The sequence below is a fragment of the Pempheris klunzingeri genome, chromosome 23 (genome assembly GCF_042242105.1).
Source record: "Pempheris klunzingeri isolate RE-2024b chromosome 23, fPemKlu1.hap1, whole genome shotgun sequence".
Lineage (NCBI taxonomy): Eukaryota > Metazoa > Chordata > Actinopteri > Acropomatiformes > Pempheridae > Pempheris > Pempheris klunzingeri.
In genome coordinates, this window is record NC_092034.1 from 15,003,731 (window position 1) to 15,028,625 (window position 24,895).

Below are 24,895 nucleotides of genomic sequence, written 5' to 3' on the forward strand. Positions count from 1 at the left end.
GGTGACATGGCAAGAGAGAGGAGAGCACCTGCGGCTAGCCAGACAGCAGCGTTTATCACCTGCTGGGGTGCTGGGTCACACCTGGCAAGCTGACCACCCACACGTGTACGAGCTCACTGTCATTCAGACAGAAATATCTTACAAAGGGGGCGAGAGTTTAAGAAAGTCAATGCAGCAACTCTGGCATTCGATAAAGTGACACTTTATCGCTGATGGACTTTGCAGCACAGACACAAAGGAGAGGGGAGCAGCCACATGTTGTCTCTTGCACCTTGAGAGAGGTTTTTGTTCTGCTGAAGAAATTCTTCAAATTGAAAGCCCTTAGGTTAGCGGGAAACATGCAACGCTCATCAGCTTAGTTTTGCTCACTTAAAAGAGTTGGATTGAGAGTTTCACAAATATGGACAGTCACAGCTGGAAGGAGAAAAAACAAGCATGTATCATTGCTGTAGTTTAAAATCCACCTCTTTAAAGGAGCTTAAGCCTGATTTAACTGTATTCCTTACCATTTTAAAAGCTTTTGGAAAAATCACAGATAAGTGTGGCGGTGTGTGTGTGTGTGTGTCAGAGCCTGATATATCTTACTCCTCTGAGCCATAGAGCTCCTCTACTGTCCAAGAAGTATTAAACACACATCAGTGCATCACACCTTTGACATACTCATTCATTACCATGAATACACACACTGTAGTTTGTCCTGTTGCCTTAGATACTCAATAGTACATAAAATCCGCAGCTAAAAATAGTCCCCAACAAATGCACTCTTTCCTCCTGTGTTTAATGTTTATTTAAAACTACAGCGACCGGCTGCTTTAGGAAATTATTTAGCCTTTTGAAAAATCAAACTATATTAGGGACCTGCTTTTAAACATTTATGGCCTCAGTAGAAATGTGCTTGGGGCTGAGAGGCACAAGCAGGCAGGAAAAGTTGTTGGTTTTGGTCTTCTTGTGAGATCTGCTCACAATAACACAAAGATGATGCGTCACCAGCCTTATCGTGTAACTTATCTGAGAACATGCACACAAGGCATCCGTGGGACAGCTACATTATGGGGCATTCTTAATGACCTGCAGAGTGTGAGCAGGTTGTCAGTGGTACTGTGTGTGTGTGTGTGTGTGTGTGTGTGTGTGTGTGTGTGTGTGTGTCCGGGCTCGCCCTTTCACATTGTCACTTTGTATCTTGTGCATTCTAGTTGGAAAGGAGATGAGCACCCTGACATCCGTCTCAGGAAGAGATGGAGCACAAAGCTCTCTCTTCTGTTCTTTTCTTTTAGTTCACATGGAGGCCTTTGAAGGTACGATGCCTCCTTGTAAACAAAACTCGCACACAGCCTTCACTTCAGGAGACGGCCTGCGTGCTTCAACGGCGGCTTCGCAACTGTCACTTGTAAAGAAATTCTATGTTCATTTTTGTAACGCACATGGATGCATTAGCATTATTTACCTCTGTCTTTTACTAAAAAAAATAACAATCACAAAAATGAATTTGACATTTATCACAACAGTGCACCACATGCGTGCACTAATGATGTAAGTGGAGGGTGATGTTGATGGTAGCATGTGAACGTATGTGCCTCTGCTCGGGGTAATTGTGTTACTTTTTCATCCACATCATGTATGATTGTGAAAGCACTCACCCCGTCGAGACACGAGGTGAAGGCTGGAAGAAAGTAATTTATACATTTAATTATTCATCATCCGTTGCAATTTGCTTGCATAATAATACGCCACTTGTTTCATTTTTAAAGTGTGCACTTCTCAGCTCAGCGCCTATATGAGATCATTAGCTGCTATTTAATATATAATGCACTGTTTGTTCACAGCAAACCTGTGTCTGTGTCTCCGTTTTCTCTTCTGTAATCTGGGGAATTTTAATGCATATGTTTTTTTAACTAAATCTCACCAAAGCTTGAATTGCACAATCAGTGTCATTAGGGGAACTATGAACTATTAGAACTGACCGTTTGTTGCTGACGTAGATAATAGCGCTCCAACGCTGTCTCGGTATTCTAATAGCTCATTGAAATTTTATAGAGTATGCCTCTATAGATTTTAACAAGCAATTTATTTTGATCTAGGAGCTAGAATATAAATGGCGTCCTAATCATCTTCAGCAGTGATTAATATTCGTTATTTCAGTTGGTGTAAAATACTGTTGAGTACAACAGAATCTCTTTAATGTCACTGTCAAATTACCTTTTCCCTTTGAGCAACATTCTGAGAAATCAGACTAATTGACTTTATATAAAGCAGTTCACTTGTGACAGTTTATTTCTAACCAATCTACAAAAAACAAACGTCCCACATCGGACCCTTTTAAATACGTCTACGTTCTTTGTTATATGCATCTTAATTTGACCTTGTGTCTTTACTGCTGTGAGCAGCAGCGTTTGAGTTTTATTTTGAAAATGCAATGCGAATTACACATGCAAATGCTGCAAAACATTATACAGCCATTAGAAATTCAATCACTAACCATCATTAACATTGCATAAATTGTTCATCTTAACAACTAATTTGTGTTGCTCTTAGAAAAGACAGTGACGTGAAGGAATTATTCTTGGATTTTAAGTGCTGTCACTCGTAAATCCCACTCAGCCCCGGACTGAAAGGAGGAATGGGAAACTGAGGGGTCTTTGCTTGAAGTTGAGGGGAGGGGGTTACCGATTTGTGTCCAGCACAAGATATTTTCAAGTGAATCTATTGCACAGATACAGTGCACACAAAGTGAATCAGTCTGTGTTTGGGTTAGTGATTGTAACACTTCTGGTGGGATTCCTCAGGTGCAGCCTGGATGTTTGTTCAGCACAAACTTTCGGTTTAGTGTAGTGCCGGGCTGAATGTGGTGCGGCTGGTTTGTTGGAGCCTATTTTTGCCTCGGGTTGCTGGGGGACCCTCTGGCTCAAACATGCTGTGCACTCAGCTGTTATTTGATGTTTTCTGTAACTTGAAATGCTTCGCACCAACAGTATCTCATGAATACCCCTACATATGGACGTGAAAAATAATTCTATCAAGTTTTGTCCTCAACCCACCAATAACACAAACTCATGGGTACTCGCCAACACTCACTCAGGGCCCTTCTTAACCAAACAGACAAAGGTACAAGTGGACAGATTAGTTTTAGGCCTGGAGTGCTCCAGGTGGCCACTGCTGTCACTTAGCAGCCGTGAATAGAACAAGCTCTTCAGCAGCACTCGACACATGCGAGTCCAACAACTCCAGGCAACAGTTATGGCTCTAATAGAGGTGTTCAGGGGTGAAGGTTTGCTGGTACGCGTATGTTGTGAATCAGCACGTTATGAGTTACCCGGTGTCCGGCTAAGGGCAGAATATATAGAGCAGCTTTAATGTAATGCAGCAACAGCAGTAGTTACAGCTCGAATCATGAGCCAACACCTGTGTGACACAGTAATTGTTCTTGGCGTGAATGAAAAAAGGGTTTCAGCTTATTTCTGACGTGAATCAGTGCCTCTTTACACGAGTTGTCTTTCTGACAATGTCCACGTTTTCCTCTGTGGTGTTCTAATCAACCACTATAGTGATAAGGATGGCGGGTGACACGTAACAAGAGCTCATATCAGAACTTGAGATGTGGTGGTTACGTAGATATTATTGTCTGCTTTATCTCGGTGGCTCTTGTTGACTAGAGACATTTGAATACTGTGTCATGGTGTAAAAAATTCTGTTTCCGGCCACCTTCATTAGAGCTTTTGTCCACCTCAGCGTAGAATGAAAAGGCTTTTGTAAAAGTCTAGCTTTTTAATCTTCATACATTTTGCGTTTCAATTCAAAATGAGCCAAACAGACAAGAACGTACATGTTTGATGATTCTGCAGTGCATTTTTTTTTTCCATATGATGCTGATTTATTTCTCTCTTCCTACAATATTAGGCCATGGCTACTATGGTGTGGTTAATGATAAAGATCATTAGGATTATGGGGATATGTTTCACAACTGTATTGTTTATTTCAGGCCTGTTGGGTTGGATTGCACAGGCGTTCCTAATGAACTACACACGCAGATGTAGCGAGGACACCACAAACGGATTATGGTATCAGATTTATCCCTCAGCCTGTGATGAACAACATGTGCCCAGTGTGTGCATTGGTTAACCAGCAGTCTGCTCTACGGCAGCAGAGGACAGACAGGGAGGGAATGAAAGGACAACAAGGCCGACAGCCAGGGACAGAGAAAGAGATTGTGTTCGCTTTATCCCTGTTTGCTCAGTTTAGTGCAGGGCAAATATTAGCCCATGTGCTCGGCAGCCGTTCTTCTCTACTGGACTTTAACCTTACACCCTGCCCGCAGAGACTAAAAGGCAGAAAGAGAACAGTGAGGGGGAGAAAGGGATAGGATGGATGAGAGAGGAACGGTTAGAGAGTTGTCAGGGTAACAGATGGAGAGAAGCACAAGGCAGGTAAAAGAAATTGAAAAAAGACCAAATGATGGCAGAGAATAAAGAGAGTGAGAGAAAGTAGGGAGCTGGAAAGAGGGCAAACTGAGCGATCATCTGACAGACTGTGGTCCAGATCTAAAGAAACTATTTTTACTGTCAAGACATACTATAGGTCTTGTACTGATGACTTACGTAGCTTTTCATACTGCTGCATTTCACAGTCCATGTCGACGTCAGGTCTTTTTGTGAAGGCACAGCATGTTGCTTATTCTCCAGCTCTTACTTTCACGCAGCATTTCTTTATCATGCCCGGAAAAGTGCACTGTTTAAGTCCATTCAGCCCACATCACGGTAATACATCTACCGCGTTTTCAGTGGAGGGACACGTCTGAAGCACAGGCGAGGAAAAAGAAGGAAGTAAAAAAAAAAAGCAGATACCTGCTCTTGTTTCTTCTCTGCCGCTCTGTTCTGTGGTTCTGAGGCTAGGTAAGAGGTCGAGTGGGAGAAGGAAAATGAGGCTGTGTGGACAGAAAGTGGAGAAGAGCGGCGAGTACAATAGAGACAGAAAAACACTTTGCTCTTGATTTTGTCCGAAGGTCACAGTCATCCCCTTCAATTTCGGCCAGCTGCCTGCCTCACTTCTCCTCAACGGAGAGGAACGGGCCGCTCCAGAACACACACACACACACACATATTGTAACAAACATGAATACACATGTCTCGCCCAGAGCTACACACAAAGTCACACAGTCAAAGTGTAAAAACATCAAAAAGAGAAAGACAAAAAGAAGTTATCTTCTGTTTCGACCTTTTTCTTTGTTTTTGTTGCAGTGTACACTCGGGCATGACAAATTGTGTGTGCAGACTGGATGAAAAGAGACGGCGGAGGAGACCGTCTGTGTCCTCTTTTCACACAACTGCTCGAACTGTGGTTCATCTCTCGTGTTCACGATCACCATTTAGTCCCATTTCACTGCAACGATTTATGAACGCAATGCAACGCACAGTAAAAAGCGCATGAATTTAATGGTGGCAGTTTTCTCTTAATAGATTTAGTTTGCTTGCAAATGCTGTTGCAGGAAATGAACTTAGCAGCATGTAAGCATCATTTCTAGGAGACAGGGTGACTGGGGGGTGCGCTGGGGGCAGTGGGTCGTCAGTGGGATCCAAGAAAATTCTATATATATTTTTTTAAGGTGACTTTTATTCTATCTTTTTTTCCGATGTGGCTGCCTGTTAATTAATGTTCTCTCTGTTTAGGGCTATCTGGGTTGAGCACATTTTGGATCAGGTCTAATTATCTTCAGGTCCATATCTGACCATGTCTGACTGTTCTCGGGTCATTTTTGGCACAGGTCTCTGCTTTTTTTAAATTAACTCGTGGACATTGGTTTCACGCGGCTTTGAGCCCTTATGCACAGCAGCTTAGGAACCCCACAAACCTAATATTTATCTGTGATATATCATTTTAGAGATCATTTGTTTAGTTGTTTATCTATATTTAGAGGTGGATTAGGACAGTAATTGAACATCTTAACAATTTAGTGGAACGTTACCACTGTTTTATTCCATCTGTATCTCCAAAGTATTAACAGCTTTTATGGCTCAATTTGGATAAATAGCACTGTGATGACAATTTATTCATGCATTCATGTTTTGGCCTCATTCCAGCATCAGTTGAGACATGAAGTTCACGCCGCGCCGCAGAATTAACCAACACTATGTCAGAAAGGATTATTATTGTACAAAGCTGTTAAACAAAAGACAGATTAAGCGCAATATCCAAGGTCTCACCTATCTCATTTCACAGTTTGCTGACTAGATTTATGCTTCCAGACAGGAATGATCTACAAACCTATTTTGTTTTGAGCTGTTGCACCTTTCTCCATCAGCCCCACAGCACTCTGGGTATCAACTCTTTCTCTCAGATCACTCACAAGAGTGGTGTGGATCAATTGGATTCCACCAAACCGACGTTAGCAACTCCAGTCAAAGCAGTAATGAGCCTCTGGGGAGTGAAAGAGCTGGTGATGAAGGCAGACAGATTAGAAAATTGAGAAAAAGGAGAAAAAGCAAAGGAAAGGTAAAAGGCAAAGTGAGAGAAATAAGGCTGGAGGACACGTGAAGGTGAGACAATAGCCATTCCTTGCTGAGAAAAGTCAAACATTGATTTTGAAGCTTTTATTGTTTTAATAGGCAGCAAAGACCTAATGACTGAAGTGGCACTTATCTACCATCTCAATTGCCAAAAGAAAGGGGGCATGTTGGCAGAGAATCAGAGGTCTGGAAGCCGGCTAGCAAAGACACAACCGACAGAAATTCTAAAGTCATATTAAAGCAAAAAGTAGCATTAAGACATTGTGTCTCCTGGTAGTTCACTGAGTTTAATACTTTTAGAGCCCTGATGAGATGTCATTCAGTCATCAGTTATTGCTCCACTTTGTCCCAAGGTTGTCGGTATAATTAGGTTTGGTGGCAGATGCAGGGATTATAGTCATATCTCAGTGTTTAGCGCACTGATGGAGGATTATTTGGAGCAGGTAAAGGCAAAGGATAATTAAATACAAAAAGAAGAGGAGAAAAGGATAAAACATGGACGAGAAACTTTATTGGTCTTATCTAAGCCTCTTTGTCCCATATTAAGTCTCCTGAACTGAAAAATATCTACCAGTGTCATGCCTACCCGGGCTTTTGGTGAAATGATGAAGAGTGGGCGGAGGGACATCGATCTCTACCGCCACAGTAACAGAGACTCTTTTCTGGCTTCGCCTCAAGGAATACGCCCCCACAGCTCCACTGTTGTGGCTCCCTACCCGTCGTTCTCCTCTATTTTTTAACCATTTCCTCTATTTACTTCCATCTCGTGTTGCAGTTTCTTTCGTCATAACATTGTATCACCACTGAAGAGGCGCTTGACATGAAACATCTCTGCTCTTTGAAATGTTCAGGCTGCACTTGTGCATCTTGATACATTTACTCTCTCTTAACACATCTCTTGGCAGGAGGAGAGTCGGGTGTTAAATGATGATTCTATTTTAGTGCTAAGGTGACATAATCCCTTAATATCACCTCCCTGGTGAGAGGCAGACCGGCAACACTTGATGGATGCTTCAAGTTCATCTCTTTTGAAGTGGAGAAGAGCTCAGTTGTAAAAACCTGAACAAAGGGCACAGAGTGGAGTCGACGGAAGAGTGGTTACAGACGCCTTTGTGTAAGCAAAAGGCCGTCAGTTTGATGCCCGCAAGCAAGGTGGCGACGAACTGTGCCTAGTCAAAGTGTCCTTGTGGACGATGCTCAACTTGTTGCCTTGTCAGTTGCAGCTGTTTTAAGCAAAATCATTCAGATGACCCCTCTGTTTGCTATCTGGACAGCTGATAGACAAAGTTAACCAAATAGTGGAGCATTTAGCGGCTAAAGAGCCAGACCTTTCCCTCCCTCATGGAGGCAGATTTAACACTAGGATTTAACACTAAGATTTAACATGTTGTGGGACCAGAGACACAATGCCAAAATAAAAATATTGCCCCTTGCCTGGTGGATGTGCAATTTTTTCTGAACATGTTGGCTTTATTTAATCTGCTACGGTGATAATACCAAAAACTTAATTAATGCAGCTTTAAGCAAATGTTTAGACTGAAATGAGTGAAGTTACAGCACTCAGTAGGTTTGCCCAAAGCAAATCTGTGTGATGCGTCCATGCGGAGTTCAGCAAACACAGATGTGCACCACTGACCCTTTACAAATACTTTGGACAGTATTTACTTTTGAGGGAATGGAGGTTATTAGCTGTGTCACATGACCTAATGACAAATGGTCATTTCATTCGAGTACCCAGCACCCCCTATGTCAGAGCAGCAGCATAAAGTAAACAAATGCTTTATACACGCAAATACCCACGGTAGACTGCGCATGGTTTCAATTGTTCATCAGACACAAAGCATCAACACTCCACTTCACGCTTTGTACAATAGTCGGCTCCAAGCCACGAGGAAAGCGCATACACAAATCCCTGTGTCAGTGTGTGTCTGTGAGTGTGTATGTGTATCCATCAACGTGCTGCAGCTTTGTACACAAGGCCGCGGTGTGTGGCGGGGCTCAGCATAACCTCGTTCAAGGACGTTCTCACCTTTGCATATAGGTGTGTGTGTGTGTGTGTGTGTGTGTGTGTGTGGTGAGAGCGGTGGGATTCAAACCTACAAGTGTGATGGTCATTGTGCTGAAGGACACCATCCATCAACAGTCTCAGTGGTGCAGATCATGGTGGAATCAGCTCAGTATGTATGCGTGTGTATGTTTGTGTATGTAAGCATGTGCCACTGGAGTGAATGAAGAGTTGTGGTGTTCGCTGACAACATAATCAGGATTATGGGGGATGATGCTTTGGCTGATTTATTCTCACCCCTCCCTCCTTCTTTAGTGTAAACGTTGCTTCCCTCCCAAATACTTCCCAGTATTTTGGCTCACTGCCAGTGTGTTTGTACTCCGGGACAAATGGGCAAGCCCAGCGTGACTCATGCTCAGATGGGAGATTCAGACGCATACACACACACACACACACACACACACACACACACCACACTGCAACTGTCTAACTCATCAATTTTTCAATGAGATCTGCGTCTCCGGCCGGCTCGTTTTCAGAGCAGAGAAGAACTGATCGCTGAGACCACTGTCGCTGAAAAGAGAGTTCAGGGGAGGGAGGGAGAGAGGGAGGGAGAGGGAGATAAAGTGCAATTAATATGAGGAGATGGGGCGGGGGGGGGGGGGGGGCAGCTTTCTCAAGGTGACTGCTGGAGATCACAGCAAACACATACAAATGAGTTGGCTGAGCAGAAACAGAGAGAAGGTGTGGTAAATGAAGCCAAGCATATCCTCTCTGCAAAGTGACTGTTTTGTCGCCGCCTTCCTCTTCTTTCCCCCCCGACAGCCAAATCAAGCCACCGTGAGAGAGAGAGAGAGAGAGAGAGAGAGAGAGAGCCCAGTGTCGTTTGAGGTGAATATTGGGAAAGGAAGATGCACTAGACGACAGTATTCCAGTTCCAAAATTCAGTTCCCCTTAGTCTTTTCCTCTTTCTGTCACAGACACTGAAGATGTTAGGCGAATGGACTGCGTGATTTAGCCAATGAGGAGTCTACATGTTATGCAACAGCCTATTTCTTCTTACGTAACGCTGCAGTTTCAGTGTGGAAGATTAGCCCCCTATACCGTTTCTCCTCGCAGCAGATGCCTCAGACGATCCCCTCTCGCAAGGCATCATGCGTACATGTCAACAAGCTGATTAGGCGTACAGAGCCGGAATTACCCTGAAAAGGGAGATGCACAGATACATCATGATGGTGTATCGGGCTCGGTTGCCGAAGCCTCTGGGACATCTTAAAAATATTCGCTAATATTAATCTGTAACTGAAAATAGCACTTAAAATGCTACATTAGTGCATAGAGATTGCGTGGAAGTTGAAATGCTTGCTCGAGCTGGAACAGCTGCATGAAATATTAAACCGCCTCACACCACGTGGAAGTGTCAGATGTGTGTGTGTCCATAGGAAAAAAAAAAAAAGGGGGGGCACAAACGGATTGCTTTTCATTGAGCATCCAGTAAAAATCTATTTATCAGTCATTTCTCTGTCCATGCTGCTCCACTGGCTGATTCATAAGCTAATAAATACTGCAGCTCTGCATACTTACACTGGTATGTCAAGTTAGGCTCAAGCAGATACAGGCTGTGATAGATCATTATTGGGGAAATGAGAAAGAGGCTGATGAATAGTTTGCATTTCCACCACCCACAGGACTATTAATATGAAATCTGTCAAACCAAATCATCAGCATCAGCAAATTCCTGAACTGGTCAGCCATGTTTTCGGGACCATTTCTTGAGGCGCGTTGATACAGCAAAATGCTAAACACCCTAAGTGGTTTAAATAACTGCGACTGTATCTGTCAGAGCCCCGCGGAATACACCCTCCAGTCCATCCAGCAGTCGCAGCTCTGTTGTTCCTCTGTTGTTTTCTCTTTCCAATTTGCCTGTTTGGCGCTCGTGCATCTGATCCGAGAGGGAAACGCAGGAAGGCATTGAGGAAATGCAAATAGATCAAGAAGATGACGCGTGTGGAGATGAAGCTGTAGGGGGCGTTGGAACAGACACGCATCACGATTGAGCTGTCTATAAAGAAATTAAACCAAGAAACAAAGCTTTCAAAAATGCATTTGCATTCACCCTTTGTCTATTTTTCCCCTTCTTAGTTGACTAGCAGGGTGTGCTGCAGAGGGAGAACGAGATCTTGACGTCTTCAAAAGGAGCTTTGAACTCAGAGCACCTTGAGGCCCTGGAGGATCATCAAGGTTCCCTCTGTCCTTTTATCGCACAGTGTTTCTCTCTGCCCCTTGCTGCTCCTCCTCCTCTTCCTTCTCCGCTCAGCGTGATCACTAGGAGCTCTCTGAGTCTGCCTGATAACCCTGATACACACACGCCAACTGCAGCCTCATTCTGGCGCTGCCTCATTCTCATTCCGCTCTCGCCAGCAGCGTTTACCTCGACGCGCTCTCGCACATTGCAAGGTCGTGGTGAAATATTTCAGATGGAAATGCTCCCTGTATCCCAGCACTGCTCGTTCTCTTCTGTGGCTGCCGCACAGGATTCCAGAGCCAATTTTCTTTGTCTTTGAGGAAAACGAAGGAGAGACACTAATGAAAGAACTACACAAACTTTTTTTTTTTTTTGGTTTTGGCAGCTAAACTGTCATCAACTTCCGGTTGTGCGAGAGGGTGATCAGCACTTTCTGCTCCTCGAAAAAAAACAAAAAACATCCTTTTAGTTGTACCAAGATCTCAGATATTTGTCAAGGACAGCAAGTTTGCGCTTGAGTAATTGGAATAATATGCAAGAGGAAGTTTTTCTTAACTTGCTTTCGTTTTTCATCAGATAAAAACCTTCTGCAACAAAACCCTAACTGAGGTTGAGACTAATTTCAGTCTCTAGTATGTTTCCCTCTCAACGCCCTACCACTGAAGAACTGAGAGACTTTTTGAATCGGGTGTAATTGAAAATGTATCATAAAGCAGAGCTCTTTCCTTCTAGTGGAACCCCTACCTGCACCACTGATTGACCCACAGTCAGATGAGCTAACCTCTGAATAAAAGAGCGGAAACGTAACATTCTTCCTCCTGACATTAGCCGACAGCTGCAGCAGATTAAGGGCTGCTAAGCAGTAGTTTAGAAGCGCTGGTGTTTAAAGAGCAGCCAGGGCTTATTGTCAGTTACCTACCAGTCCCTTCATTTCAATGTTGCAGGCTTGACTGCTCCCAGTCATTCAAAGAGTCTTTTTTTCCTTCTGTTTCCAGAGATATGTTCGCTTAAGGGAAATGGCCATTAAAATGTCATTACCGCTACACTAAAATCATTTTTAAAAAAAGCACTGGTTCCCAGCGGCTTCCCACCATAATGGACTCTCAGTACATTCCCTCAGCACCGGGAAAGAACCCTAATGTTGCGGAACACAAATGCTAATCTCTCTGTAAATATCACTCAAATTCACTCCCCCTTCTGCTTTTCATTCATAATAGCATGGATTCATTCTGCTTTGCCCCGGCAAATTGAATTAATTCTCCAGGCAAAGGTGTTATGATTATTCTAAGCTTCCTAGTGCGTGGGCCGTAATGGAGATGATCCCAAAAGCATTTCACTCACCCTCTCCATTTTGTTTTTCTTGCTGCAGTATCTCAAAGGTATCACAAGTCAAAGCTTTGATTACATTTTCATTCATGTGTGGTCTCACTAATCGCTCTCTGACAGTATTCATATTCGCATCTTCGAATCAATATTGGATTTCAGAGAGCCGGGCGGAAAGACTGCGAGGGTCAGTCCATAACATGAATCAATTGATTAAGCTCTTAAGAAGCTGGAAGCACTTTGCCATTTGAGATGCTGAGCCCTCTTTACAGAATGAGATCATCTGCCACTCTGAGAAACTCATCCTGATCTAACTCAGATCTGGTGTTCATATGGAAGAGCGCTCAGCTGCGCCCGTATCCCGCTGTGCCCTCCACATTGATTCCCCCCGTATTTTCTGACTGTTCAGCTGTATCTTATATTCTGTTGATCCCTCTGCAGCATTAATCATGGCCACCAGCACTTCTACTTGCGCCGCCATTTGAGCATGCTCAATTAATACCGTAATCACTGCTGTCGCCAGTGCATGGCCGTATTGTGGCCTTGGCTGAATACTATAACCACTTTATACAGCACCAAAGAGTGGTTAGGATGCACATAAATTTGGCTGCGATTATACCGCTCATTAACTTTCTGCACAACCTCTGCACTTATTTACTCAATTAACTTGCTATTTTAAGTTCTGTTAACATTACGGTGTTTTATTTTCCTTTTTTAAATACTTAATCAGCCATGAATAATGGAAAACTGCTGCTAGCAAAAGCCGCACGTTCACCTCTGAATATCTTGGCATATGGAAGGTGGAAAAATAAATGCACATAGCTAATGAGATCATGGAATCAATGAAGTTGTTGCTGCAGCGGCCAGATAACAGTGTGCATAAGCGACCCCCCGTGCAAATGAGCTTGACCCACAGCGGCGACCAGGAAATGTTCCCGCCGACGGTACAGGCAGCAGGACGGTTGGTGCTCTGGATGTTATGGTTGCGCAGAGGAAAACTGTAACAGAAGATTTACTGGCAGACAGAGATTTCATCTGTAATGATGCTGTCTGCTATGTACTCTGTCTGTTTCTCTCTCTCACCCTTGTTCTTTGCCTCTCTGGCAGACTGTAACTCTGTAAATGACTTTGACCTTTCCTGGGACGGAGGACAGGAACCACAGAGGGAGAGGAGAGAGATGGTGTGAGATGAGAGTAGAGTAGGCGGTTGACTGTAATAAACTCAAAGCAGTGGGCGGCTGTCAGCACTAATAGATGGGAGAGGGGAGGGGGTCATCGGGTTGATGAATACTAAAGGTGCCTGAGTCCTCAACAAGTACTCTGTTCTTTACCATGCGGCTGTGTGTGAGATCTGATGCTCACCGCTTCGTCAGACGACAGACAGCGAGGACCTTTTTGGAGACTGAAAGAAAATATCTTTTCATTCTTTCCACAAGACAGAAAATGAGCAACTTATGTGTATTAGCATGGCAGGTTGCACAGGTTGATGTCACTGTATTGTGCTGCCGTATAACACTGCATAATGCTGTTTCATTTCATTGTCTGATAGTGGCAACAAGACCTAAAGTCGACAGCCAAACCTGTACGAAAAGACAGTGCTAAATGCACACTTAGGCACAGAAGTGCTAAATGATGAAGAGGTGAGCAAACATGCTCTCGGTGACAATGCTAACAGCCTGATACAGCAGGTACAAATTCTAATTTTCATATGATGATGGCACTTGATGAAAAGACAGGGGATCATTCGAGATCCTTCTGTGGGGATCCCAGAAAAAATTTAGGGGGTCTTTTGAAACGTGTGTGGGTGAACCTTGTCCAAAGTTGTGACGTTTTTTCTGTATGTAGGTGCATTCTTCTCCTAATGTTCTCTATCCTTATCTGTCTACAGGAACGGGGAAAGATCGGCGTGATCTTCAACGTGGGAACGGACGACATAATCATCGAGGAGAGCGCCGTGATGGTGAGCGACGGCAAATACCATGTGGTGCGATTCACACGCAGTGGTGGAAACGCCACGCTACAGGTGGACAACCAACCTGTCATCGAACGTTTCCCCTCAGGTAGGAACAGGGGCCCCAATCTGGGGAGTGAGGGGCAGGGTGGTGGGGGGGGGGCTATCACTGTTGGATTTGAACCTTGGAAGTATTAAATTCTCAAATAAACTGGGTAACACATGGAGAGAGAAAGAAGCTTCAGACAAAAAAAAAAAAAAATTATTCATTAATTCAGCCTACTGTGTGCCAGCAAAAGTGATTTTTATAGAACATTCTATGAGGGCTCTGGTTTATTTATCATGACATTCATATTGAGAGCAGGCCTGCATTATTCGAGGTGATTAAGCCAGGTTCTGGTCTAAAAGGCAGGAAGAGCTAAGCAGCCTTCCTGAGGCAAGCAATCTTCCATCTAAGAGCATCCAGCCCTCTGCCGTTAGTCTGCCATTGTAGCTCCTGGCACTGAGAGCCAGCATTGAATTGAGGCCAGCAGAGCATGAGTATTCCAGTCAGGTGAGCATGGGCACTGGGCAGGATACAGAGGCCACTTCACGCTGGGAGAGTATGTGGAGGTGTTTATAAGTCATGCCTCGCCTCCAAGATATGCACAGACGAAACATTATTACACATACAGACTTTAAACGAGGGCAAACACCCGATGAGTCACTGCTGGGAGTGTGCTAATTCCCCTGCTTGTTGTTTAACCATAATCATGGTATTCTATTTTGGCCTGAATTATGAGCCTATTTTTGGTCGCACAGAAGCTCTCACTTAATTTCTCTCTCCATTGTGTTTCCCTTTTGTTCATGGTTGTTCAAAGGAAGACATTTTGTGTTCCCGTCATGAGTGTGCATTGGGTAAACACCAGGCTAAGCCGGGCTCTACTGCCTACCAGTGTTGGGTGTTAATGATCACATGGAAAGCTAATAACCTGAATACAAAAATACAAGTTTTTTCAAAAGCCTTGAAGCTTCGGTACATTCATAAATTAGCTATCAGTATTTTCATTCCACATTGATGCCGTCCAAAATCTCCATCCCCACTGAGGCCATTGCGCTCCATCTCCATTGTCTAGAAACGCCGTCTATGTATCGTCATTGTTTCAAACAGCAGGGAGAGTGCTGCTAATGTGGCCGTGATATTTACTCTAGTTGACATACATTATAGAGCTCTGGGACTGTGACATTCTCTGTCACAGCAGTGATCCCATATTTTGAGGCATTGTTCTGGCGTCGAGGGGGAAGCGTATTCTCTTGCTCATCCCGCAGCACAGCGAGGCCGGACTGAGGGGCACGCATCGCAGCCAGAAGAGGAAGCGCCCTGTGACAGTTCACTCTTTTCGGTTGTTATTATGATGGAAATGCAGCCCTTTTCACAACAGCGCGCACGCTCCAAAGAGGCGCCTTCAACTGACAATAGCGCTAACTGCTCAGAAAATAACAGCAGAGCAGAGTGTCATCATCCAAATCTACGCTTTCTTTCATCAAGACACATTAATGCGCAGCCCATATTGTATTCTTTTTATTCCTCTTCCCTTCCGCCCTCCTTGCCGCTGTTGTTGTCTTTGTCAAACATTTCTTTCCTTTTCCTCTGCTAATCAAGAATTGAAGAGTGTTATTTTGTTGTTGTTTGTTAGTTTACTTGATGAGTTTCGTGTTCGTTTGCCGGGAGCCCGTCTGAAGTTTTAGGAGGTTATGAGGACTAAGGAGAGGAAATGGATGGAGAAGGGGGTGTTACTTGGTTGGTGTGTAGAATAGCTTTGATTCATTTATGTGAGCTAGATACACTCAAACTATTTTTGAGCTGCAGCTTTGAAGGCTCCGGCGCCCGCTTTGAAGGTTCCAGTTGTCATCGTCTGGTGGGGCGGCGTCCTGGGGAGACGGAGATGTTACGCATTAGGAAAGCAAAACCTCGGATGAGGCTGAGGCACAAAAGGGCGGAGGAATATGTAGGGGGGAAAGAGTTGTGAATTGGGGAGGGGGGGGCAGGAGGTGTGTAAAAAGAGAGCAAGGTTATATTTTGAAGACAGGAGAACAAAATAGGGAGAGCTCCCTTGTTGAATCAAGTTCCTGTGACCCAGATTGGAGATTTAGTCATCTTATGATTCTCCAAATTGAACAAAATACTCTATGCTCATATGCTATTTTGTTTTGTTGATGCTTATATTATGCAGTATTCTTGCCATGTTGTCCCAGTGGAACACTGAATCTTAAAATGTCCATGTAACCAAGTTTAGGAGAAAAGAAGGAGTTGTCATGAAAGATGCCTTCGTCGGCGTATTCCGTTAGGTGTTACAGGTGCCAAATTTGTCTGTTTCCTCAAACAAAACAAGGAAGTGCGGTTTCCTGCGAAATCTCCCTCCCCAAAGGGACTGCTATGACCCGCATCAGGCGGTCTCGCTGGCATGCCATTGCAGTTTGGAGCCCTGTCTAATGCTTTGTGCAAACAGAGAGCTACATGTGGGATTTATCCTCTCGTCGACCATGGCCCAAGAAATGTAAAAGTCCCCAGAGGGCCGCTACAAGGACAAGGACAGTAGGGATAAAAGAGAGAATATAAATCTGTCACCCTGCACATGAAAGACACTGTCATACAGGTTAGGTTTTTTTGCCACATACCCATATTTACACACTGGGGCTCCAGTCCAAAGTGTTAGTCAGATTCTGATGTGTTTGTATTGCTTTCTGTGCTGAGCCTTGTGGCCTGGGCTCGCCAGCAGCAGGTTTATAAACAGAAGGCCAATGCAAGGTGATGATTTGGAGAGACAGGATGTTGACAGCAAACATGGTCGTCACGGGTCAGGCACATTCAGCGGCAAAGCAACACATCTCCTGATGTCCCACGAAGTGATGTTTGTAGTCCTCGGGGAGTGTGTCTGTGGGTGTTTTCGGGTCCGTGGCACGCGCCCATCTGCGCGCATGGCAGAGTGCGTCTTGTGTGTGTCGTCTTTTTTTCCCCATGCGTGCGCGTGTGTGTATGTATGCATTTGATGGACAGGGAGCAGACATTAAGTGTCAGAGGAGCACCCGGCCAGCTAATCCACTGTGTCAGGTGTCCCCAGTGGGTCTTGCAGCAACAGTTATAGGCCGACCCCACCTCCCACGTTCCTAAAATGGCAGACTGCCTCAGTAAAAACATTCCTGTGTCACACTGAGCACCTCAACCTGGCCACAGATAAACAGGCAGATGTTAGCAACAGTGCCATACGGACTGTAAATACCATTTCACACCCGATCCCCTTTATTTATTGGTCATCTGCTGTGAGAGGGGCAGCTGATATGACGTGGCCAATTGTTCACCTTGAAATGGTTTACTCAGTTTTATACCATTGCCCTGAAGAATTTCTGATTTTATTTCTGATTGGCAAAAGGGTACGCCAGGTCATAGCTGCCCAATTACTGTTCTAAAACTCGTAGCTGAACTGCTTCTGGTTGGAGCTGTTACCACGACTACAGCTTCTTGGTAGAAATATTTATTCCAAGGAAGATGACTTCAAAACAGTGTTCACAGTTAACGATTGTGGCAAGTGGCCTTGGTTGGAATAATCCCGTTATCAAAACCAAACAGAGAAAAAAAAAAGCCTTGCTCAGTTGTTTACACTCAGGTGTTTTGCTGCTACAGTCTTATTTGATCTGGTATGACCAGGAGCACATGTGGAATCTGCAGCTGTTACACTACATATTAGCATTTACCACTGTCTAGTAATTGGCATCACAAATGATAATTATAGGATAATCATAAATGCTACAATCTACAGTAACAATAGCACAAGTAGTCAGTGAACTGATTAATGTTTGTTGTCCAGCAAGATTGACCTAAAGTTTGCTAACATTAGCCACAAAACATCTGCTCATCCCAGACCAAGTAAGACTGTAATGAATTAAATAATGGTACATTGTATTCAACGTTTGCAAGAGGTACAAGGTGTCATTTCCTTTTTAAAAGTTCTCACTGAAGCATCTATAACATTGACATTAAATGCTAATTCTTTTTTTAATGACATCTTTGGCTCTAGGCATTCATTACTATTTTGATTTTCCCCAAATTTACTTGAGAATCATGCGGCGGAGACAGAGTTTCTCCCCCCCCGCTCCGTCTCACGCTGATCGTGGTGTTCAGACACTCAGAGGGGAGGTCACATTTAGCGAGTGGAGCATTAATCCCCCTGTCATAAGGAGCAAGTCGCTCTTCTAGCAGCTGCTCCCCCCCACAAAAGATTCCAGTAGGGGAAAGAAAGAGCTCCTTTAGGGGCCTATATATATATTCATGTATATACATTTACGTTTGTGTATACACTGTGTGTGTGTGTGTGTGTGTGTGGAGGTGTTGTTTCTTAAATGCCATACCCGTTTCACTTTGCGCCCCCACATCACCTCATCTGTTCTCTCTTTTTGTGATTATAGTTATTCACCACAGTATATTATGACATTGTGGTAAGAGGTGAGCTTTTGGAAACATTCATCCATTTCCTGTGGGTTTATTCTACACTTGGCATTTGACTTCATGGAGGTGCCCCCCCGAGCTTTGGATAATCATTATGCATTTTACAAGCATAGTTATATCGCCACCATTGCAGCGTATTGGCTGTGATTACCATATTCTGCTGCCTCATAACTGTGCCATTATGGCCAAAGAGAGCACACAGTGTCCGGCCTTTCTTCCAAACTTGTCTCTCTCTCACTTGCCAGTATGTGCAGGCAGTAGATCTACTATAAAACTGTCATTTTGCTTTAGATTCTGACTGGGCTGCAGTTGGGTAGAACTAGAAAGAGAGAGCGGCGATGGGAGATGAGGGTGGGGGCAGTAATGCATGGATGGAGGGGTTGACAGCGGAGGAGATGGAAGAGAGGAAAAGCAATAGCACTCTACTGCAAAGTGCTAGGGATGCATTGGTGAAAAATGATGGACTGACGAAGAAGAGGAATGAAGGGAGGGAGAGATGGAGAAGGAGAGGCTGGGCAGAGAAAACAGGAGGGCTAGATCCAGTATGTGTGCTGGAAGCGAGATGCTGTCACCGCGGTGATGGATGAGGGTTTGCATGTTACTGAATAATAAGCACTTTGCAAACTGGATTGCATCACAGCAGGGAAGATTCCATATAGCCAGTACAGTATGACACAGCACATGCACACACACAACGTAGCGTTGGACACGAGCCAGGAATAAATTCATAACAATCATTACTTGTTCCTGGCTAACAAAATTACTGTTGCCACTTGAAATTCACTCAGACACGACAGTGTTCATTTTGAGTAGACCAACACACCACTTAACACAGATCATAAATCAAGGACAGCGAAAGAAAGAGGACAGAAAGAGAGGGCTATTGTCATTCCCCGCTTTCATTCTGTAAGACATTTAGGGGGTCTGTTCAGCGTGAAGGCTGACCATTAGAGAGAGGGAAAAGGGGAGAAAAGACATGTGGATTCACAGAGGAGGAGAGACTCTTTGTGCCAGCGAGGTCAGCTCCAGCTCCTCTGACTGAGCTGTTAAGATGTTCTTACTCCTCGGATAAATGGTCTAAGAAAAGGGGTCAACGCAGCTCTCGGCTGCACTCTTTTCCTTCCTCCCGCCTCTTATTATCATTGCCTTTATGTCCCCGCCGTTTCTAGATATCCATCTTTGTCTTCGCAACCTCCACACTCACAGAGAAAGAAAACCAACCGTGAATAAGCAAGGGAGATACAGAGACAATGGGAGGCGGGGAGGGCTGATGCTGCCCAGAAGATCTGCATCCCCCCTCTTCCCTTCCTCCCTTTGGCAAAAGCAATATGCGAGCACTCAGCAGTGTCAGTTAAAATGCTAGAAGTACGGGAGAGCAACAGGATTAGAACGGGAGAGGGGTGCACTCTGTACAAGACAACACAGTCAAATGGCTGGAGGCGTATGGACTTAAGCTGAGCGTGGACTAGATTTCACTTCACTAGCTCAGGCCTCCAAGCAGGGAGTATCGAGGCGGCCCTGAGTGACTTTGATGGTCCACCGAGCAGAAGATGATAGATGAGTGTGTGGGGTGATGCAAGGAGCGCAGCGTGAGCCCTCGTGTCAGGACTGGCAGGAAAACCATCTGGACTACCTCGTAGTTTGGGAGGAGCACCTCTGTGAACTGTAGCATAGGCTCATTCATCCGGTAGATCGTCGTGGGTTTTGTCATTAACGGTGCTTGAGGTTTATTAATCCACTGCATTATGACATACATCTAGGTACACCTAGATAAGACTACTGCATCATATGATTAACACATCACAGTATAACCAGCAGTACAAGCTACAGCCTTAAAAATGACCTTTAAGATGATTTATTATTGATTCATCTGCCAATTATTTTCTCCAGCAATCGATTGCTAATTTCCCCAAAATGAAAATATTGTGAAATATAAATATTTCTGGTGGAACTTCTCAGGGCCTAAGGCATCAATGTCCTGTCCAAAAACCAAACATATCCAGTTAAGAAACAAAAACCTGCTGCTGTTACTTGAATACAACACCATGGAGTAGCTCAGTGACTCCTTTTGGCCAAATTAACACATAAATTAAACATGTTGTTCATTAATTCTCCGAGTCCTTTGATCTGATGCCATGCGTAACTGATGTTGTCATCGCTGCCATTTTTATTTTACTCATCATTATAATCAGGAAAGTGCAGCAGAAGAGTCAGAAAAGATGTAATTGAGGTTAGCCAGCTCAGTCACTTGTCACTGATGACAGTTTCCTCTCTTTCTGCGGGCTCTTATAGGGACTGTGGTGCTCTGAGACTCCTTCTGATTGGATCTTGCACAGTTGGAAGGTATCACCAATTACTGGCCTGTGGCTCAGGGATGATGGAGAGGGAGAGAGAGAGAACAGAGAAGTAGTGAAGACAGTCAAGATGAGAGGAGAGAGGGAGAGAGAGAGAGAGAGAGAGAGAGGAAGACACGGCTAAGTAGTGCGAAGCAGGAGAGGGAAAAGATTGCTTTAGGTAATTAGAGAAGTGACAACTTTGATTTCCACAAGTGGGGGTGGGCTGAGGGTTCTGGCTCACTCCGGCAGCCACCCTCGCACAAATCCACCGTGGCCAAGATGAAAGGTGGCGAGGATCCTGTCGCAGCGAGAGGAGATAGGGGAAGAAATGAAAACGAGCACATTGGATTGATAACTGCTGCACAGATGAAACATGAGCAAGCAGTTAAAACAGTGGAATTTCATCTTTTAAAGCGTGCGCCGACATCAGTGGTGGGCGCCGTATTTACAATGAACAAAGGGGGTGGGTAGGAAAATCGCTTTCTTTTCCCACGCGCTTCCCATGAAGAAACACAACTTGCCTGCAATCTTTGGCTTAAAACGATCTAACGGAGAGGGAAAATAATACACTGCAAAAAAAAATGCCATCTTCTCGTGTAAATTGTATCAATTTTTGAACTGGGTGTTGGTGGTGATGTACCTGGCGAAGAATCACAAGCGGCACACAGCTAATGTTTTCCATCACCCAGTGATAGTTGTTCCACCAGAGAGGCTAGGCAGAGCTAACACAACAGTGTGAGGTCCAAAAACACAATCACCACTTACAGGCGTGACCAAAGTTGGAAGTTCGAAGTCGGAACTTTAAAACAAGTGAGCAAATCTGGCTGGCTTTCATCAACTTCTTCAAGAACTTTTTAAATCCCGTGTTATTTTTCTTGATTTTGATGCAATAATGCTCCTCACGGGTTGAAATATCTATTTCATTGCACTGGCAGATTGTTTCACTTGAAAATAAAAAAAAAACAACACACAATGACATTTATGACTAAATAACACACAAACTTGATACGATGGAGATTTCTACAGAGATGTCCTCAGTAGTGAATAGGGCAGTGGTTTCTGCTCCAAGACACCCAGAAAGTATGAGAGCAATCCGTCTAAAGTTACCTAATGAAAAACAGAATGAGGCTAGCTTGACAGAGAGAGGTTTCTGTGGGAGGGAGAGAGGGAGAGACGGAGGGAGGGAGAGCTGGATGGCTGGTGGCCAATCGTCTCCAATGTAATCTCCATTCTTGTGGATGGATTTCCGATGTGGGTGTCCTGTACAAGGGCATCTGGCTGCCTGCAGAGCTACATGATATACAGTTGGCTCCTTGGAGAGTCTCCACACACACACACTCACATAGGCGCACACATATGCGCTGGTAAAGAAGGAGACAGAGAGCGAGACAGAACAGCGTGTGATTCATACGCTGGATTATCAGGACACAAGAATCTGGCTCGCGCAGACAGACAACTCCTCCCTCGAAGCGCGCGTGCAGCATGCAGGTGTCACGCCCATCCTCCACCTTACTGTGCGTCTCCCTGAGGTGCCGGTCAATCAGCATGCCCCTGCCCTGCCGCTAGCGCAGCAGCTGTGATAGCTGCCCAGGACAGGCCCCATCATGGCTGCTGATCCGGCCAATTGCTCCGGGCGCCAAACATGGTGCGCAAGAGGACAGACAGGTTTCTGGCTTCCAGAGTGGAGTTACCACCCGTGTTTCCGGGTGTTCTGCGCCTCAGGGGGTCCAAAGCCTCAGGCGCTCTATCTGGCAAAATACACACGACTCATGTGGATAAATGTGGAGCGCTCTTTGATGTTTACGCGCATACAGTCTGCTGGGTTATGGCTCATACCCTCGCTTCCATTTGTTAGAAGGTGTTTCAGTGCACCTAAATGCATAATACACAAGCTTTTTGTCCATATGTCCACCAATTACACAGCCTGCCTTGTAAGCTATAATAGATCATAAAATAAAAAGAATGTCTCCTGCTGTTATAGACACGATAAGAGTTTAGCTCTTTTTTTTTTGTCTCAAGCCCAAACTCAGATGATCCTGATGACATCACCGTGTCATCGTAAGGGGCTATTTTCTCAGACGCTGCTTTCAAAGGCTACAAATGCTCCTCTTGACTAGTCATTCAACTCTGACCTGTGAAATCACTTGAATGTCCCTTTTAGGAAATTAAAGTCTTCAAATAAACATTCTGTCGCCACTGATGTCCATTATCAGATACTAAAGAAAAACTATATGCCTGAACAGCTTGGAGCCACTGTTTGATGGACTAGTTTATTTTCCTCCCTCTTGTTTATCAGATTTCGTTGAGCTGCATGTCCGATAGCATTGTTCACATCAAGCAAAGGGAACAGTCTTGGGAGCGGAGCGAGCGCGATAATGACGGCGAGGGAGAAGACAAGGGCCCAGCTGTTTAATCTAACCCCCCATTCTCATGCAGAGCAGGCTTCAGCTGCTGGGGAGAAGAGTGAGCGGGGGAAAAGTTTCACTGGTTCACTCGGAATGACTTATTTCTCCAAGGATCTGAGCACAAACAGATGCAAACAAACAAGCAGGGCGCGGAGGAATTTGGATTTTCTGCGGTGTAGATGACACGGAAACCTGTCGGACAGAACCCGGTGGCATTATTATCCTGTAGCTGTGTGTTCACTTTTGCTCAAATAAAACTCACAGTCACATCCTGCTCTCCGCTGTTTCCATTACTTCCCCTGGTTTTCTTCCCCGTGTCCATCTTTTTGTTTTGAATAGATACACAAAACATTGTTTGTTGATTCCTCGGTCGCTTTTTGCCTGTTGATGAGGATGTTGTCACTCACTCCTGTTTGCCAGGGAAAGAATACACACACATTTGCATACTGTACACACACACGCGTCACTGTTAGCATTTATTACTCCTCCACTATACACTGTGTGGTAATGGATGGCAGTGCCTGTGTCACAGTGTACCATATTTAATCTCCTAGCAGTATACTCACTGTTGCCAGGCAATAAAGAAGTATGCAGGGATAAAATGGAGTGAAGGCGACCAAAACAAAAGACGAAAAGTATTTAAGGGGCAAAGTGAGAGAAATGAGGGAGGAAGGAAGAAGTGAGGAAAAGGCGGAGATTTGAGGGGAATGGATGAATAAAAAAAAAGGAAAGTGGAGGAAGGAAAGGGAGAACATAGGGCGCAGTGGATGGAGGAAGGAAGGAGCAAAAAACCAAAGACGACATGGAAAAGTAGGCAAGATGGAGGCAGCAAAGGTGGAGGATGAGGGAGGAGGAAATCAAAATGGACTGAATGAATTGTTTGAGGGGGAAAAGCACACAAGAGGGAATGTCTATATGAGTAAGGCAAGGGAGGGGGCGGGGGTTAAGGAAAGCGTGATGAAGCAAAAAAAAAAAAAGAGACATAGTTCTAGTAGGAAGCAGCACACAGGAACAGGAGGGTACAACCATCTGAGTCTCAGCTCCCTGACTGCAGTGTGGATCAGCTGCCACCAGAGGGAGGGGGTGCATCTCTCCAGCAGACAGCCACTATCGACCATTATTTGGACGATAAAATGGAGCCTTCATTGGATTGAGTTACTGGAAGTGGCTGCCTGTGTGTGATTCACACAAGAAAGTTAGGGGAGGGAGGAGATTGCAGACGCAGCAGTAGCAGAACACACACAGGATTGATTCATCTTGCTGAGGACTAGTGCCTCCCACTGTTTTCCTTTCACTGTGTTATTATTTTGATCGCCTTTTCTCAACAATATCCCCTCTCTCATCCCCCCCCCCCCATCTCCTCTCTCTGTGTGCTCGCCAGCTGCATGTGTCTCTCCCTCTCTAATTCAGTGATTGCTGCAGAGTGCTCATGTCGTCTCCAAAACGGGGCTCGTGTGCGGCACACTGTAATTGCTGCACTGCCTTTCCAGAAGCCAGAGTAGCACCTCGCTAATCTTAAGTGCTGTGTGAACACATGCATGTAATTTGTCCCACTAACATGCTGCAGTACGGTTTGCTCTAATTTAGAACACCTTAGTGCCACTGCCGGCTGTTTCAAGTCACTAGGAAAAGGAGGGGAAAATGTAAAAA

The 24,895-nt window shown here is 44.7% G+C and overlaps 1 protein-coding gene across 1 annotated transcript in view; it reads left to right on the forward strand.

Annotated features, from left to right (window-relative positions):
• The window catches only part of nrxn2b (neurexin 2b), a 520,316-nt gene that overhangs the window by 465,213 nt on the left and 30,208 nt on the right, over positions 1-24,895 (forward strand). Inside the window, exon 18 of the mRNA XM_070854280.1 lies at positions 13,959-14,130. Coding sequence (XP_070710381.1) covers positions 13,959-14,130 — 172 coding nt within the window. The remainder of the gene's footprint in view (positions 1-13,958; positions 14,131-24,895) is intronic.